The sequence below is a fragment of the Hippopotamus amphibius genome, chromosome X (assembly GCF_030028045.1).
Source record: "Hippopotamus amphibius kiboko isolate mHipAmp2 chromosome X, mHipAmp2.hap2, whole genome shotgun sequence".
Lineage (NCBI taxonomy): Eukaryota > Metazoa > Chordata > Mammalia > Artiodactyla > Hippopotamidae > Hippopotamus > Hippopotamus amphibius.
Genome location: NC_080203.1, coordinates 72521583 through 72542009, shown reverse-complemented (window position 1 = coordinate 72542009; position 20427 = coordinate 72521583). Strand labels below are relative to the sequence as shown.

The 20427-nt window shown below is 36.5% G+C and overlaps 1 protein-coding gene across 1 annotated transcript; it reads right to left on the bottom strand.

Moving 5' to 3' along the window:
* Positions 1-17103: 17103 nt before the first annotated feature.
* LOC130841853 (60S ribosomal protein L6-like) lies at positions 17104-18025 on the bottom strand. Its single transcript, XM_057718433.1, has one exon. It carries the CDS (start codon positions 17989-17991, stop codon positions 17137-17139), a length of 855 nt encoding a protein of 284 aa, XP_057574416.1. The 5' UTR covers positions 17992-18025; the 3' UTR covers positions 17104-17136.
* Positions 18026-20427: the final 2402 nt, after the last annotated feature.

Below are 20427 nucleotides of genomic sequence, written 5' to 3'. Positions count from 1 at the left end.
AGCATGGTACAACCATAACCAGACACTGGATCTACAAAACTATAAGAAAATAAATTCATGTGGTTTTATGCCAGTAAGTTTGTGGTAATTCATTGTCAGAGAAAAAAAAACAAAAACTGTTACACAGTACGAGATCTCATCCATTTTATATATAGAAAATCCATGAAAAAAACTATCTGAACTAACACATTTCAGCAAGATTGCAGGATACAAGATCAATATAAACAATCAATTGTATTTCTATACACTTGCAATGAACAATCTGAAAATGAAATTAACAATTCCACTTACATTAGCAAAAATAAAAATAAAATAAGAATAAACTTAGCAAAAGAAGTGCCAAATTTATACTCTAAAAATGACAAAATATTGTTAAAAGAAATTAAAGATCTAAATAAATGGGAAAACATCCCATGTTCATAGAGCAAAATATTTAATATTAAGATGGCAATACTTCCCAAAATGATCTACAAATTCAACACAATCCCTGTTAGAATCCCAGCTGAGTTTTTTCACACAGAAATTGTTTTATTCATTGTAATGGCTTCATATGTGGTACACTCCTTTTTTAGTTTGGTTTAGTTTAGTTTATGATTAAAAATTAAAATTCCAAAGGTAGTTAAATATAATCTATTGGATAAATGATAGTTTGTACAGTAAAGCCCATACTCAATATATTTTAACTTAACACTGAAATTATTTGTATCAAATATCTTTAAGTCAAATAAGCTAATGCAGCTAGTCATGATTGATAATTCTATTATCTTTAATTACATGGCAAGATTTCTCCTCCTTGCTCTTTTTCCAAAGGACTTAGACACCATTGCTACTCCTTTTTTTTTTTTTTTTTTGGAGATTTGTATGGATTTCCTGATAATTTTGTGAGAACTTCAGCATGTCTTAGTCATTATTCACTACACAGACAGAACCTAACTCTTAACTTAGGAAAAAAAACACTTTACATAGTGTATTTTCAGGTGACTTGAGTTTAATTTAAAATAATTTTTCCACAGGTTCATGTTTAATCTCAGCTTGAGTCTTGAATACTCAAACCAGCTGAGTTCTTTGTAGAAATTGACAGGCTAGCTCTAAAATTCATTTGGAACTGCAAGGGACTCAGAATAACCACAACAATTAGAAAATGAAGAATGTAGTAGGAGGGCTAAAACTACCAAATTTCAAAATTTACTGAAAAGCAGTAATAATCAAGACAATGTAGTCCTGATACAAGAACAGACACATAGATCAAGAGAATAGAATTGAGAGTCCAGAAGTCATCGCATACATCTATGGTCAACTAATTTTGACAAGACTGTCAAGACTATTTAATGAGGAAAGAAAAGTCTCTTCAACAAACAGCACTAGGATAACTGGATAGCCACATTCAAAAGAATAAAATTGGACACATACCTTATGCCATATATAAGAAAACTCAAGATAGGTCAAAAACCTAAAAGGAAGGGCAAAACCTATAAACCTCTTAGAAGAAAACACAGGAGTAAATCTTCATGACTATGGATTTGGCACAAGCATATGCAACAAAAGAAAAAAAAAGATGAACTGGACTCTATCAAAATTAAAAATTGTTGTGATGCCAAGGACACTATGAAGAAGATGCAAATACAACCCACAGAACAAGAGAACATGTTTTCAAATCACATATCTGATAAAGTGCTTGTGTCTAGAATTTATAAAGAATACTTACAACTCAATAATAAAGACAGATATAATTTTTTTATTTTTATTGGAATATAATTGCTTTACTCTCTTGTACCAGTTTTTGAGGTACACCAAGCGTCAATCATCTGTATTTATACACATATCCCCATATTCCCTCCCTCCCTTGACTCCCCCCCCACCCTCCCCATCCCAGTCCTCTAAGGCATCATCCATCAATGAGTTGAATTCCCTTTGTTATACAGCAACTTCCCACTGGCTATCTATTTTACAATTGGAAGTATATATATATGTCTATGCTACTTTCTCACTTCATCTCAGCTTCCCCTTCACCTCCGCCCCCCCAAACCTCGAGTTCTGCAGTCCATTCTCTGCATCTGCATCCTTATTTTTGTCTTGTCACTGAGTTCATCAGTACCATTTTTAGATTCCATATATATAAGTTATCATACTATATTTGTCTTTCTCTTTCTGACTTACTTCACTCTGTATGAGAGAATCTAGGTCTATCCATCTCATTACATATAGCTCCATCTCATTCCTTTTTATAGCTGAGTAATATTCCATTGTATATATATGCCACATCTTCTTTATCCATTCATTTGTTGATGGGAATTTAGGTTGCTTCCATGTCCTGGCTATTGTAAATAGTGCTGCAATAAACATTATGGTACATGTTTCTGTTTGGATTATGGTTTTCTCTGGGTGTATGCCCAGGAGTGGGATTATTGGATCATATGTTAGTTCTATTTGTAGTTTTTTAAGGAACCTCCAAATTGTTTTCCATAGTGGCTGTACCAACTTACAGTCCCACCAACAGTGCAGGAGACTTCCCTTTTCTCCACACCCTCTCCAACATTTGTTGTTTCCAGATTTTGTGATGATGGCCATTCTGACCAGTGTGAGGTGATACCTCATTGTGGCTTTGACTTGCATTTCTCTGATAATTAGTGATGTTGAGCATCTTTTCATGTGTTTGTTGGCCATCTGTATGTTTTCTTTGGAGAAATGTCTTTTTAGGTCTTCTGCCCATTTGTGGATTGGGTTATTTGCTTTTTTGGTATTAAGCTGCATGAGCTGCTTGTATATTTTGGAGGTTAATCCTTTGTCCATTGTTTCATTGGCAACTATTTTTTTCCCATTCTGAGGGTTGCCTTCTTGTCTTGTTTATGGTTTCTTTCACTGTGCAAAAGCTTTTAAGTTTCATGAGGTCCCATTTGTTTATTCTTTGTTTTTTTTCCATGATTCTAGGAGGTGGGTCAAAAAGGATCTTGCTTTGATGGATGTCATAGAGTGTTCTGCCAATGTTTTCCTTGAGGAGTTTTATAGTGTCTGGCCTTACTTGTAGGTCTTTAATCCATTTTGAGTTTATTTTTGTGTATGGTATTAGGAAGTGTTCTAATTTCATTCTTTTACATGAGATATAATTTTAAAATGGTCAAAGACTCTGAATAGACATTTCTCAAAAGGAGACCTATGAGTGAAAAATAATCACACGAAAAGATGCTTTTAGTTACTATATGAAAGTCCAGAAAATGATTTAGATAGTACATTCTATGTTCTGTACACATTACCACAATTTTAATGGGAAAAAAAGATAAGAAAAAAAAAAAAAACAAAAGAAGAAAAATCATATAATCTTATTCGATGCAGAAAAAGAATTTCACAAAATTCAAAAGTTCTTCATGATGAATACTGTAAGAAAAGTAGGAGTAGATGGAAACTTCTTCAATTTCATAAAGAGCATCTACAAAAACACTTATAGCTAACAAGACATATAATGGTAAAAGTCTGATGATTTTGCCTTAAGATCGGGAACAGTGCAAGAATGTCTACTCCCAGTACTCTTTTTCCTTTATTGAAGTTATCTACATATATATATATATATATATATATATATATATATATATATATATATATATTCTTTTTGAGATTCTTTTCTATTATAGGTTATAGGTTATCACAGGATATTGAATATCATTCTCTGTGCTACACAGGTAGTTACTCATTTATTTTATGCATAATAGTGTATATCTGTTAATCCCAAACTCCTAATTCATCCCTCCCCCTTCTTTCCCCTTTGGTAACCATAAGTTTGTTTTCTATGTCTGTGACTATATTTCTGTTTTATAAATAAGTTCATTTGTATCATTATTTTAGATTCCACATATGAGATGTCATATAATATTTTTCTCTCTTTCTGATTTACTTCACTTAATATGGTAATCTCTAGGTCCATCTGAGTTGCTACAAATGGCATAATTTCATTCTTTTTTATGGCTGAGTAACATTCCATTGTATAAATATACCACATCTTTATCCATCCATCTGTCAAAGGACATTTAGGTTGCTTCCGTGTCTTCCCTATTGTAAATAGTGCTGCTATGAACATTGGGGTACATGTATCTTTTCAAATTAGAGTTTTTGTCTTTTCCTGATATATGCCCAGGAGTGGGATTGCTGGATCATATGGTAACCCTATAACTAGGAATAAACCTACTTAAGGAGGCAAAAGACCCATACTCTGAAAATTAGATGTTGATGAAAAAAATGAAGATGACACAAACAGATGGAAAGATGTACAATATTCTTGGATTGGAAGAATCAATATTGTTAAAATGACTATACTACCCAAGGCAATCTACATATATAATGCAATCCCTATCAAATTACTAATGACATTTTTTACAGAACTAGAACAAATAATTTTAAAGTCTGTATGGAAACACAAAAGACCGTGAATAGCCAAAACAATCTTGAGAAAGAAGAATGGAGCTGGATGAAAGAAGAACCCTCCCTGATTTCAGGCTATAAAGCTACAGTAATCAAAACAATATGGTACTGGCACAAAAACAGACACACAGATCAATGGAACAGGATAGAAAGCCCAGATATAAACCTACGCACTTATGGTCAATTAATCTATGACAAAAGAGGCAAGAATATACAACAGAGAAAGGACAATCTCTTCAATAAATGGTGCTGGGAAAACTGGACAAGTACATGTAAAAGAATGAAATTAGAACATTGTCTAAAACCAGATACAGAAATAAACTCAAAATGGATTAAAGATGTAAATCTAAGACCAGATACTATAAAACTCCTAGAAGAAAACATAGGCAGAACACCCTTTAACATAAATTGCAGCAATAATTTTTGGATTTGTCTCCTAGAGTAATGGAAATAAAAGCAAAAATAAACAAATGGGACCTAATTAAATTTAAAAGTTTTTACACATCAAAGGAAATGAAATGACAATCTTCAGAATGGGAGAAAATATTTGCAAACAATGAGACTGACAAGGGATTAATTTCCAAAATATACAAATTGTTCATAAGCTCAATATTAAAAAAAAAAAACCCAATCCAAAAATGGGCAGAAAACCTAAATAGACATTTCTCCAAAGAATACATATGGATGGCCAAAAGGCACATGAAAAGATGCTCAACACTGCTAATTTTTAGAGAAATGCAGATAGAAACTACAATGAGGTATTACCTCACACCAGTCAGAATGGCCATCATTAAAAATTCTACAAATAATAAATGCTGGAGAGGTTGTGGAGAAAAGGGAACCCTCCTACACAGTGTTTATGGGAATGTAAATTGGTATAGCCACTATGGAAAACAGTATGGAGGTTCCTTAAAAAACTGAAAATAGAGTTACCATAGTATCCAACTCCCAGTACTCTTATTCAATATAATACTGGAAGTTCTAGTCAGTGCAATAAGTTAAGAAAAGAAAACAAACACCATAGAGATCAGAGAGGAAGAATTAAACTGTCTTTATTTGCAGATGACATATTGTCTGCATAGAAAATACCAAAGAATTTACCAATAAACTCCTAAAAATAATGAGTTCAGCAACATAACAAGATACAAGATTACAAACAAAATCAATTATATTTTTATATACTAACAATGAACATGTGGACACCATAATTAAAAATATAATACTATTTACAATCATTAAAATTTTGTTGTAAATCTAAAGGAACAAGTAGATTTGTATACTAAAAATTACAAAGCACTGAGGAAAGAAATCAAAGATTGAAATGAATGAAGAGGCATATTACATTCATGGATTGGAAGACTCAATATTGTAAATCCAGTTGTCCTTTAATGCAGTCCTTATGAAAATCCCAGCAAGATTTCTTGTAGACATAAAGAAGCTTATTCTAAAAATTAGTTGGGTTAATTTTATTTCTTTTTCTCCTCTGATTGTCATAGCTAGGACTTCCACAACTATGTTGGATAATATTGGTGAGTGTGAATATCCTTGTCTTGTTCCCGATCTTAGAAGAAATGCTTTCAGCTTTTCACAGTTGAGGACAATGTTAGCTGTGAGTTTGTCATATGTGGCCTTTACTATATTGAGGTAGGTTCCCTCTATGCCCACTTTCTGGAGAGGTTTTTTTTTTTTTTTTTTTTTTTAGCATAAATGGGTTTCGAAATTTATCAAAAGCTTTTTCTGCATTATTGAGATAATCATATGTTTTTTATTCTTCAATTTGTTATTGTGGTGTATCACACTGCTTGATTTGCAGATATTGAAAAATTCTTTTATCCCTGGGATAAATCCCAACTGATCATGGTGTATGATCCTTTTAATGTATTGTTGGATTCAGTTTGCTAGTATTTTGTTGAGGATGTTTACATCTCTGCTCATCAGTGATATTAGCATGTAATTTTCTTTTTTTTGTGGAATCTTTGCTTTTGGCATCAGGGTAATGATGGCCTCATATAGTGAGTTCCTTCCTGTACAATTTTTTGGAAGAGTTTGAGAAGGATAGGTGTTATCTCTTTTCTAAATATTTGATAGAATTCACCTGTGAAACCACCTGGTCCTGGACTTTTGTTTGTTGGGAGTTTTTAAATCACAGTTTCACTTTCAGTACATGTGAAATTTCTGTTCATATTTTCTATTTCTTCCTGGATCGGTCTTGGAAGTTTGGACCTTCTAAGAATTTGTCTGTTTCTTCTAGGTTGTCCATTTTATTGGCATATAGTTGCTTCTAGTAGTCTCTTATGATCCTTTGTATTTCTGTGGTGTCCATTGTAACTTCTCCTTTTCCATTTCTAATTTTATTGTTTTGAGCTCTCTGGCATTTTTTCTTGATGAATCTGGCTAAAGGCTTATCAATTTTGTTAATCTTTTTGAAAAACCAGCTTTTAGTTTCATTGATATTTTCTATTCTTTTCTTTGTCTCTATTTCATTTATTTCTGCTCTGATCTTTATGATTTCTTTCTGTCCACTAACTTTGGGTTTTGTTTGTTCTTTATTTAGTTGCTTTAGGTGTGTGTTTTTAATGTTTGAGGTACTTTTTAATCGTTCTGGCTAGTACTTCTAGTACTATATTGAATAAGCTTGGTAAGAGTGGGCACCCTCACCTTAGAAGCAAAGTCTTCAACCTTTCACCATTGAGCATATTAGCTGGGGCTTGTTATATATGTCATTTATTATGTTGAGATATGTTCCTTCTATACCCAATTTGTCAAGAGCTTTTATCACAAACATAGAATAGCTAAAAGCAACTATGAAAAACAAGAAGAAAGTTTAGTGAAATCACTCTACTCAGCTTTAAGACTTATTATATAGCTTCAGTCATTAAAACAATGTGGTCCTGGTGGAGGAATAGCCACATAAATCAATGGAACACAAGAGAGAATGCAGAAATAGACACACACAAATATTCCCAATTTCTTTTTACAAAGATGAAAAATCAATTCATTATTTGAAGATGTAAATAACAAATGGTGCTGGAGCAATTGGATATCCACAGGCAAAAAATTGTACTCACTCCTTTTTTTTTAACTCTTTATTGGAATATATTTGTTTTACACTCTTGCACCCGTTTCTGAGGTACACCAAAGTGAATCAGCTGCATCTACACACATATCCTCATATCCCCTCCCTCTCACGACTCCCCCCCACACTCCTCATCCGGGCCCTCCGAGGCATCTCCCATGAAGTTGATCTCCTTTTGTTATACAGCAACTTCCCACTAGCTATCTATTTTACAGCTGGTAGTGTAAATATGTCTATGCTACTCTCTCACCTTGTCCCAACTTCCCCTTTGCCCCTCACCCCAGTTGCATGTCCTCAAGTCCATTCTCTACTTCTGTATCTCCACTCTTGCCCATCACTGGGTTCATCAGTACCATTTCCTCAGGTTCCATATATATGTGTTAGTATACAGCATTTGTTTTTCTCTTTTTGGCTTACTTCACTCTGTATGACAGACTCTAGGTCTATCCACCTCATGACATGTAGTTCAATTTCATTCCTTTTTATGGCTGAGTAATATTCCATTGTATATATGTGCCACATCTTCTTTATCCATTCATCTGTTGATGGGCATCTAGGTTGTTTCCATGTCCTGGCTATTGTAAATAGTGCTGCAAAAGACAGCCTCTTCAATAAGTGGTGTTGGGAAAATTGGACAGCTACATGTAAAAGAATGAAATTAGAACAATTCCTAACACCATACGCAAAAATAAACTCCAAATGGATTAAAGACCTACATGTAAGGCCAGACACTATAAAACTCCTAGAAGAAAACATAGGCAGAACACTCTATGATATCCATCAAAGCAAGATCCTTTTTGACCCACCTAGAATAATGGAAATAAAATCAAGAATAAACAAATGGGACCTCATGAAACTTAAAAGCTTTTGCACAGTGAAATAATCCCTAAACAAGACAAGAAGACAACCCTTAGAATGGGAGAAAATAGTTGCCAACGAAGCAACGGACAAAGGATTAATCTCCAAAATATACAAGCAGCTCATACAGCTTAATACCAAAAAAGCAAATAACCCAATCCACAAATGGGCAGAAGACCTAAATAGACCTTATACAAAAATTAACTCAAAGTGTATCATAGTTCTAAGTACAAAATATAAAACTATAAAACTTTTAGAACAAAACATAAAAGAAAATCCTTGGGACCTAGGGCTTGGTGATGAGTTCTGGCATTTGACACCAAAAGTACAATCCATTAAAGGGAAAGTTGATGAATTGCACCTGTACTTATCAACATTAAAAACTTTTGCTCTGTAAAAGACCCTGTTAAAATAATGAAAAGACCAGCTACATGCTGGAAGAAAATATTTAGAAACCATATATCTGTCAAAGGACTTATATCTAGAACATATAAAGAACACACCTGTTTCCCAGAATTTGTCAAATTTGAGCAATCTAGCCTTTGTTCATATGTCTGTAAGACATCCCTATAATTCAGACCCTTAGGCTGATTTTGATGCCTAATAATAACTTACTGAACTTCCATACCTTGATACGGGAGATCTAAGCAATCTACCATTAATTTACAGATGCTTTGCTGCCCACAAACCTGAGAATTCCTCTAGCTGTAAAAAGGGATTGCTAGTATCTGGCCTACCAGTAAGGCAACATTGTTGTTGCAAGAAGTTTGAAAAAAGTATTATTACTTTCATTTTCCAGACTGAACTGGTGAGAACCTAAGAGATACAGTGACTTGTCCAAGATTATATACCTAAGTAATAGCAGAGCTGAGACTAGAATCCAGACATTTTGCTTCCTAGTTGGATGCTTTCTCTCCTCCTCATAGCATTTCTCATACCAAGCTCCCTCATTAATATCAGAATGTAATGATACCTGAAAGAGATTTTTTTAACTCTTCAAGTTGTTGAAATTTGTAGTGTATAAAATTTAGCAATATACTTATTCATTATTTCAACAAACACATACTGAGATCTTACTATGTTTTAGGCCTTGGGCTAAGTAGTGTAGAAATATTTGAGGTATGCAAATTGGAATCACTACTGAATAATTCTCATTAAATAAGTCTCTAGGAACACTATTGTATATAACAGTCTGAATTTTTCTAAGAGATCTATTTAGAATCCCACATTTAAAAAGGTTTGCCAGAGATCAAACTTCTAAGTAGAGGCACACCCAACTTAATCATAATTAATGCTAAGCAATGATCTAAGTGCTATACACACACGTGCACACATACAGAGTAATTTAATCCACTCCATAATTCTAAGAGATAGGTGCTATTATCTCCACTTTAGAGATTAGGGAATTAAGGTTAGGAAGATTAAGTGACTTGTCCATAACAATATAGCTAGTAAGTAGCTGAGCCAAGATTTGAACTCAGTCTGTTGTGGGAATCTACACTCTTAATCACTCCACTCTTCAGCATCTACATTATTTTTTGGCTATTAAACAGTATTCCCCAAATATCTCCACTAGCCTTAAGTGAAAGACAGAAAGCAAAAAGGAAGGAAACAAAATAGAAGTCTAATTAAGTACTCTATATTTACCTTTAAGCTCAAAGAAACTTATCCCACCATACCAAGCAAAAACAAAAGTCATAGAGTTTTCATAAGGGAGAGATGGAGATATTAAACTTGGATTTTTATTAGATTCTCTTACAAGGTTGTACAATTGAAAATGTTCTGGGGGGAGTTTTGGGGGACAGTTACTTTTATTATTATTTGGGTCTCTTTAATATAGTCTCAGCTTGACATAAAATGGAAAAAAATGTAGCATTTCCACTGAGCTTTTGAGTCCTTTGACATACGCTCCAAAAGTGTTACTCATCCTACTTCCACCCCCCATTCCCACTGCCACCCCCACAATGTTACAATCCAAGAAGTAGTACAATGTACCTTTTGGGAAAAAATGACTCTTTACAATAGTTTTGGATCATAAGAATATACCCTTTTCTCCCCTGATGATTTCCCACTTCCATTTCCCAGCAAAGAGTGTTTCCTAATGCCTAGACTGTTGGCAGTTTTTCCAACAAGAAAAGCTGCTTGCCAGTCCTGCTGCATTCTCAAGCAGATAGTAATGCTGGAAATTCCAACAACTCTGCCAGCAAGGGTGATAGAGAGGCAAGCTACCTGTCCAGTGATTTCTGCTGCAATAAGGTTTCTGTGACAGAGGTTACCCTGCAAGAACACACCCACCAGACCTGTCTGTTCCACAGGGAATAAATGAAAGGAAAGTATGAGTGTTGGGGAGAAGATGGAAGAGGACAAACAGCATATGAACAAAGGGTATTCAGCTGTTTCAAGAATGGAGAGAAAAATGGAGGCAAACAGACTCTGTAATTCTCTGTCCTACTCCCAAAGAATGTGATGGCAGTTTTGCAGAGAAAAATTGATGTATTAGACATATTCCATCAGAGGAGTCACAACAGATCTGATCCATCCATCACAGAATCCTCAGGCTAGGGTTTACATCTTCCCTTCCACTGCCTTCCAGTCAGAGAGTATTAGAAGACATGGTCTGTCTGCCTGGGCTTAGGTTTAGAGTTCAGGAGTATTCAATCATGTCACAGTAGATCCCCTTGACTCATCCTTCTGATGACCCCTGAGATGGGGTGGGCCTCCAGTAAGAACTTGGAAGGGGGTGGCTCCAAGATGCTTATCCCTACTCACCCCTTAGGTAATCCACCCACACCCTGGAGCTAAATCTCCCATTAGTCTGGCCTTATATGGCATAGCTACCCCTGTTATTCTTGGCCAAGATGCAAATTACAGCAAACTGTTTCACGGTTTTCAGCAGGCTCAGCAGTGAGGAAAGCTGAAGCCTCATCTCATGGCAGACAGGTGCAGAGAAACTGAAGGTAGAGAATTCCATTCACTGCCTTCATGGCACAAACACAGTCAATTTGGGGGGTAGAAGTGAGGAAGGGGTTATGGCAGCTAGGAAAAAAGATCAAAGATTAGCTTCTAAAAAATCTTTTTCACTAAACAAAAACCAACAGAAATACAGAGAACAGAGTAGTAGTTACCAGAGGGCAAGGGGCAGTGGGAAGGATGAAATGAGTAAAGGGGACCAACTGTATGGTGATGAAAGGAAGCTAAATTTTTGGTGGTGAATACACTGTAGAGTACACAGAACTAGAAATATTGGGCTGGCCAAAAAGTTCGTTTGGCTTTTTTGTAACATCCTACAGAAAAACCCAAACAAACTTTTTGGCCATCTCAATATAATGTTGTATACATGAAACTTATGTAATGTTATAAACCAATGTTACCTCAATAAAAATAAACTAAAACCTTTTCACTCTTACATGTTTCCATGTCAGAGAGATAGTCCCCAAAAAACTGCTTTATATTTTAGAGATAAATTTTTGTCCTAGAGGTAGATATATCTAACCCTGCATGTGGCTCCCAAAAAAGACAGTACAAAGATAGGATTGGGAAGATATGATTTTGCAATAGCACAGATTTTGCAGACTCAGGCCCAGTTAGTTGATTCTGAGTTCAGGATAAGTTAGTAATCTGTCAAAAATTCTAATGTAAAGTTAGGTTGTATCAATAGGACCATAATGCTCAGAATTAGAGAAGTGATAGTTCCACTTTATCCTGGGTTGGTAAGACCAGTTGAGATATTATTTTTCCTGCTGGCTACCACAATTTATAACTGATATTGGTAAATGGATCAGGTCGTAAAACAGTAGTCAGGATGGTGAATGAAGAGGAATCTGAAAACTATTGAATATGAGGAACAGGAAAATGAACTAGAGATGTTTATCATGAAGAATAGATTTAGCTATTTTAAGGTCTATAATAGGAAACTGAAATTAGACTTTCCTATATAATACAAATAAAAGTAGGACTACTGGATGGAAATTGCTGACAAGTGCAGCTTTTGTAACGAATCTGGGAATATGTCAGAACTCAAAAAGATAGTTCCTAAACTGACTATCTGGGATCAGGTCACAGTTTTACATTGACTGGAGTGATTGTTTACCAATGGCAAGTAGAAGCAACAGTGAGCTGGCAGAAAGAGGGATCGTCAGAGGATCCAGAATGCTGATGGGAAAATCTGTGAATTTTGTTGAGGTGAGGATAAAAGCAAACTCAAAAAGAACCCAAAATGTCAGAGTGGGAAAACAAAACCAAAAAAAATGAGCAAAGCAAGGTGGAGTCTCAGACAACCACAAGAACTGTGCATAGTAGTTCAGATAAAGTCCAGTTAGGAGAACAAAGACAGAAACAGTAGCCATAGCCAGAAACATCAATGACAGTTGAATTTTATCTAGCAAGTTATGCCATAGCTCCTTCAGAAATAGAAAATTTTTGAGAGTGTGACTCAAAAGGACAACTGAGTATAAAGGTCACTGCCCCCAAGTGACTGAGGAATCTTAAAGCTAGAAGACACCTTAGAGAGCACATACTCCATCCTCTGTTTCAGTTCTACCTTTGAAACTCTTATTTTCTGCAGTGTTGAGTGCACTATTCCATAACATGCTAGTTTCAAACTGACAACCAGGCAAAGCACACAAACTTCACACTTGAGGAACACCATTTACCAACAGGACAACTAGGTACCCTTTCTCACTAGGGCAGCTGTTTTTTACAATATTGCAATGTACTTCATCTGAACACTATTTTCATACCAACTACAGGTCAAACCTCAAGGACTTCCCTCATTCTGTCTCTTTCCACAACTTTCTCCACTGTATACAATTACCTTAGGTACTCAGAGCAGTGTAGGCCGACCTCCAATTATTCCTTCAACAGCCCAAGGACTTATATAAATGACCAAATGGATTCCTCAAGGAATCCTACTACTCTAGAAATAACATGCAGCTGCTCAGCCAGTTCCTGTTTATCATGTTGTAAATTTCATAGCCTTTTAGTTACAGCTATCAAGATCTAGCTCTTCTTCCTCAAAGTTAGCCCTATATCCTATCCTCTATCAAAAGTGCCCTTTTTTATACAAGTGAAAATAAAAAGGGGATATCCACACAGGACCTCCTGTATGGACAAAATAGTGTAAATTCCTACCTCCCTCCCTTTCTCCCACTAAGTACAATTACAAGCAACAAACAAAGAAGAACTCTGAAAGGTAGAACTGGTTAGGGACCACCCCCCCCACCCCCCACCGCCAGGATTGTAGGAAAACCACAGCAGCAGGGTACATTACATAATGCCATTCAACAGAATAAAGTAAACCATTCCTGGCAGTTCCTGACCCCCAATTTAACAACAGAAGGTGGTGCAAGTAGGTTTATTTCTCCCCCAGCTCACCTGAAGTCCTGCCTACAACACCAGGCCAGCCTAGCATCACAGGAAAGGGGAAGGCTGATCTCCCCACTGACAATAAGTAATCAGAGAAGTGCTCTCCCTCCCTGTAGGCATAAAACTCCCCTCCCCCACCAAAAGATACTTGGTGGCTGTGTAGCGCTGACAAAGAGATCTCACCACAATAACCATCACCACCTGGGTATGAAGCACTCTTTATTCTCACAGACTAGAGACTCCATTCCTCCACTTAGAAGCACCAGATGACCTCTTTTGGGGAAGCCCCTTCTGCCTCCCCAATTAGCATCAACTGAGACCAGTGGGAGCCCCAATAGCACAAGATAAACCAAGCAGATGAGAATAGCACTAGAAAGGTTCTGAAAAATTACATTTTCATTGAAAGTATAGCTCACAAAAGTAGTATAAGATCTGCATGTTAAACCTAAACAGCATGAATACCTGCTAAAATAAAAAATTTAAATAGGACTCAGAATCTGCTAATGTAACAGAAAAATATATCAAGGAAACAATCAAAAATCACCGATCTTAACAAGAACAATGAAAGTCACAACCTGGATGAAAAAAGACAATCAATTGATGACATCATGAAAATGAATCAGATTATTCATTAGTGGAATTATCCAATGAGGATTTTAAATCAAAAAAGGATTCAATAAGAGTTAGAAATTCTTTTGAAATACATGAAGACAAAGAAAATCTCGTCAAAGAAAGAAGTTATAATAAAAACCAAATGGAAATCATAGAACTAAAAATACAATAATAGAATTTTTTAACTTATGAATGGGCTCAATAGTCAAGTGTAGATGGCAGAAGATAAAATCATATCAATTTGAGAATATATCAATAGGATTTACCCAACCTGAACAACGGAAGAAATTGTCTGGGGAAAAAAAATGAATGGAGTTTCAGGAACTTGTAGGATAATAGCAAAATATGTGACATTTGCAACATTGAGTCCCAGAAAAGGAGAAAGAGTAGAGCTGAAAATTTCTCAAATTTGTTAAGATATACAAAACCCCAGATTCAAGAAGTGAAGTAAATCCCAAATAGGATAAACCCAAAGAAATCCATGCAAAGAAACATTATAAGTAAACTTCTGAAAACTAGAAGCAAAGGGAAAAACCTTGACATTTAAAAAGTAAAGAAAGAATACATTAAGATCTGGGCAATCCTTTACTTACAGTCACCATTGCTGGTATAGTAATACCTCAAGATGTGGAAATATTTTGGCCCCAAAACAATGTCTATCAATATCCCTCATCTCATATTCATCTTTGGCCTCCCACTTCAGTGACTATTTCCATAATATTCAAAAGATTGTAATGTTCTCAGACTTCCTGAGAACTGAAGGTCTACCCTAGAAAACATCCATCTTGTCACTCAAGCTAGAACTCTTCATGTTTGTAACCAATAGTATCCTATCCTATATTTTATGTCATTGGGCATTTTTCAAGTTACAGAGCTTCTACCTCCTCCCCTGAGAAGATATGGTATCATCATTCAAAAGTGTTGTCTGCTAAGATGTTTTCTACCTTGTCAACATATATTCTACTACCCCTTGTCAATTTAATTCATTAATCTTACTTTTCTCTCCTGGTACCACTCCAAATAATTGTTCTCAATTTCTCATATTTGTGGGCTATTATCATAGTCCCCTCCTCTCTCTCAGACCTTAGTCAGTCTCCCTATCCCTAGAGATTTCAAGCTGCCCTCGTCCATTAAGAAGTCTTCTATTTGAATGATTCCAGTTATCTTTCAATAACTCCCTGGAAATTTCTCCAATTTGCTGATATTTGTTTAAAATCAGGACACACCTTGGCCTTCCCTGGGCTTCCCAGTGCTGGCATAATACTAGAGTAGATAGAATATTTCCATGACAGCAGAATTAAGGAACTGCTGAAAAACACTACATTTGATCTCTTAAGGTCCTCTAATCTTCCTGTGCTTCTATTCATTCCTTGGTTTCTCAGGAAAAAAGTGATTCAGGATCAAAATTAGAAAGTTGGTGCAACTTGCCTTTCATTCCCATTTCATCCTATATTCTCTCATGCTGTTGCTAGTGCCTTCTGTTGCAGAAGAAATGTATTTATATTGAAGTGCTGGAGACTTAAGGTGGTATCCCTTCATGGGATACTACATTTTGAAAGAAGCTGGAAGAAGGCAATGACAAACCCCAAAAGTAGAATACATGACTAAATTGGCAATTCTAAAAAAGAACTTTGGTCTATCATAAGAAGCAATGTGATGTAAGTGGTAAAGGGCTAGAATGAGCATCTGTTGCTAATTTACCCTTAAGGACTTAGTACTGACGGTGTGAACTTGAACAAATTATTTCACCTTTATGGACCTTGGAGGACACTCGTTGGTATAAAAGGATTTGGACCGAATGATATTAAGATTTCTTCCAGTACTTAAATTTCATAAGACCTTCCCAACAGGCTTCAAATTACAGCACAAAGTTTATTTCAATTCCTTACCAACAAAGCTGGCCATAAATATAACTTCTTATCTTCCCCAGCTATGAAAGTGCAGAGTGAGCAATTAATTCTGCCTGAGAGTTTTGGAATAAACTTCACAGGGAATTATTGTATGAAGGACAAGTAGAATTTTCTCAGCCGGCAAATGATAGAGAAGGACATTCCAAGGAGAGAGTAAAGTATATCAGATAATATCCTAGTATGTTAGAATGAGCTGTATTCAAGAAATAGGGAGTAATTGGGTAAACCTGGAGAATAGGGTATATGAGAGTAATGGTAAAAGTTGAACTTAAGGTAGATTAGGTTCAGACTGTGAAGGTCCTTGAATGCAATTCTCAATGTTAGGAATTAATCCCATAGGGTCAACCCCAATGGGTAGCCACTGAGGATTTGTAAACTAGGGAGTGACAGTATCACATCTGTGTTTTAGAATGAAATTTTTGCCTACAGTGCAAAGTTTAGATTTGAGAGGAGCAGCCTGGAGGTAAAGAAGCTTGTTTTTGTGGAAATCTAAACAGAAGGTGTTGAGAGCCTGAATCTTGCTTTCTAGGTGAGAATGAGGAAGGTAACAGGGCAGAGAAAGGTGGGTAGTACTCTCATGGGAAAATAATATCAATGTAATCATGTGGCTCTCCCAGATCGTGAACAAATCTTTACACTTCTTTCTGTCCCCCACAGTGCCCAGTTTTCTGCTGGGTTCACAACAGACATAGGTTACACTAATCTCCAGAAGTTGAAGACTCAGGAATTTTTGGCTCTACTAAGACATCTAAGCTAGTTTTCACTTGAATTAACACAGAATTGAGCATGGAGGAGTCCACACAGAGACCTTCCAAGTGAGTCAATAACTCTGGTTTGGATAGCTTTAAGCTCTTATTTTTTTTTTTAATGGACCAGAGTTATTTAATTAGGTTCTTTGTAAGAAGTTTAGAACACTACTTTGTGAGGATAAATTCCATTGGTAAGAGCAAACACAGAGCAGAGGTAGCCCTGGAACTGAGGAACAGCTTTGATTCTTCGCAGAATTAGTGAGTCCACAGCTTTCTGATCAACCTTGCGCTGCTCTGTAATTTCGTATTTCTCTCTTTCTGTGTCGAAGATCTCATCTTCCTGGTGCCTGGGCTTACGCAGCTTCTTCTTCTTGAAGTAAGCATCAGTGAGATGTTCTGGGATTTTCACACCATTGATATCAATTTTGGTGGAGGTGGCAATGACAAATTTCTGGTGTGTTCTATGCAGAGGAACTCGATTGAGGGACAGAGGCCCAGTCACAAGTAGCAAGCCACTGCCCAGCTGCTTCAGGAAAATGACCCTCTTGCCTCTGTGGCGCCCAGTGAGGATGATGAGAATGGTCCCAGGAGTGATGCTGGTGCGCAGTTTTCTCACATGCTTACTGAAGGGCTTTTTGCCTTGACTCAACAGCTTTCGAGGCACATCTTCAGTAGGATAATACCTAGGCATTTTGCGAAGTTTAACCACCCAGGTACCACCATTCTTGTCACCACCAACTGGTTTTGTGACAGTAGCAAGAACCTTCACCTTCTTTTTCTTTTCAACCTTGGATTTAGCTGCTGAGTATTTCCTCTTGTACAAGGCCTTCCTGGAATACATAGCTGATCGGGAATATCTACCAGTTCCTCTGACCAGGACAGGGTTTCGGCTGCAGTGGGGCTTCCCCCTCTTAATCTGCTTCCCCTTTTTAACCTTGCCACCAGCATCAGCCTTCTTGGCTTCAGGTTTTTTCTCCTTAGTATCTGGCTTCTCAGCCTTTTCACCCGCCATCTTGCAAGTTAGGAAAAAGAACTAAGGCCCTGGCTTCCGGTCTATAAGGAATCTCTTATTTTTTTGATAAAGATTATTTGGCAGTCTCTACTAATGAGGCAGGACTAGGCTTACAAGGCCTTGCCTGGAGTTTTTTGTGCTTCTTGATTAGAGCTTTTATATCTTAGACCATATTACCTGTTGTTACATTTATCAAAAATTATACCTTAAAGCTTATTTTATTTAACTAGTCCCTATTCCAGCCTAATACAGGGACCCCCTCCATAATATCCCTGACAGGTATTATCTAGCCCAGTATCTGCCTAAAATTCCCCAAGGATAGAATTCCAACTACTTCCTAAGATACCTAGATTCAGAACCTACGGGCAGAGGAGTTTAGGTAGTCTATGACCATGTACTAATTTTCCAAAGACAAGGCTACTATTTTGAGCTTGCAATAGTTTGTTCTTGGTACCTCTCCACCCCCTACTTTGTACTTTAATAACATTCTGCTTATATGTTACTAGGTAAATAACATATTTACAAGCATTCATTATGCTTTAACAATACTTATTGCACTCACTATATACAGGGCTCTGCTGTGGCTAGGCAGGGAGAGGAGAAGGTGGTAGAATGGGGCTAGAGAAGGGAGTTAGATACAGATATTACCCTCAATGAGTTTAACATCTAGTAGGACCAGATCACTGGTGCCAAACACAGCATAAGCTGTTGGTGCTAAAGATCATTTACCCAGCTAGGTATGATTAAAAACATGGCTTGGCCTCTTAAGAAGTGACAAAACCAACTTTTCCAATAAATCTTCTAAATTTACCCAGTTGCTTGCCACGTGATGAAAAATGTTTGTCTCTTGCTTTCAGTTTTTGTTGGCATACCAGAACCTACTCTGTGAATGATAGCTTCCAATTGCATCCTCTCTTGGACCCATTAATCATGAGTACTATCCAGTAGAGAAACTAGATTTTAAAATGCTTCCTTAAGCATTCCAGAAATTGTTGTTGATATCCAATCTAAAGAATATCTAAAATCATTATTCTCTCCCTGCTGGGACCTCAAAGATCTCTAGTTTCCCTGAATTGCCAAGAAATGTTATTAGCATTTGGCAAAAGGGGCAAAAGAGCATGATATCACCATGTTTCTGTTTGTGACTTTTCAAAGTTCAACAGACTTTATTAGCAGGAGTATCCCTTCTTGCCTTTCTTTTTTTTTAAAATTAATTAATTAATTTATTTAATTTGTTGCTGTGCATGGAGTTTCTTTAGTTGTGGTGAGTGGGGGCTACTCTTCGTTGTGGTGCGCAGGCTCCTCATTGCTGTGGCTTCTCTTGTTGTGGAGCATGGGCTCTAGTCCCGTGGGCTTCAGTAGTTGCAGCACATGGGCTCAGTAGTTGTGGCTCATGGGCTGTAAAGCACAGGTTCAATGATTGTAGCGCACTGGCTTAGTTGCTCCGCAGCATGTGGGATCTTCCTGGAACAGGGATCGAACCTGGGTCCCCTGCATTGGCAGGCGGATTCTTAACCACTGTGCCATCTAGGAAGCCCCCCATCTTGCCTTTCATCATCTGCACTGTTATTCCCCTTGAAATAACTACTTATTTTTGGAAATCATTTGTATCTTACACAAATCTTATCTCTCTCTCAGTATGAAAAAATTCAAAGTGCTGTGGTGAGGCTTTCCAATTTGACTAAGAAGAGTATCTCAGAGCCTTATTTGTAAAAAAGCATAAATTCCATATGAACAAGTAGATGCAATATAATTTGTTTTAATGACTCTAGGTTACCACTTTTAGCATGAATTGTCATACTATGCTATGCTTCTCTCAGATGTAATTAAGGTGTGTAGGTAGATTAGCCCCTAAGCTGAGTCCAGCTTACTATTCTTAAATAATTCTCTACACTTTTATTTCCTCCTCACTGTAAGCTGTCCCTTCTTCTTTCTGTCAGCAAGTATGACTGTAGATGAAATGGCTGCTTTCTGTTCCTTAATGGATTAGCTAATTATCTTATTCTGCTCCACAATGGATTAACTGGCTATCTTATTAACTAAATGAGCTAAAAAATTAATGTATAAAAATAGTTTAATACCCCTTATGGGATCTGCCAGTCTCAAATGCATCTAAACGCCCCTCCAAGCTATCTTCTCAACCTGTACAATCTCTCAAAATGTCAGTTTCCATGCACTTAGCACCCTTGCTTATCACACTTTTATTTTCCTGAATTTACTTGAAATTTTGGTATACAGGAATTATAGGTAGCCCAGTGAAGGAGTCTAGAATTTGGTAAACAAATCCAAGTTCATCTAATACACATCATTATAGACTTAAGTGAAACCTCTTTAACTTCTCTGTTCTGAAGTCTCATCTTTTTATACTACCTTTACATGATGTCTTATGTGATATGATCCTTATATAATATCTTTTGCCACTGGTACTTTTTGTTG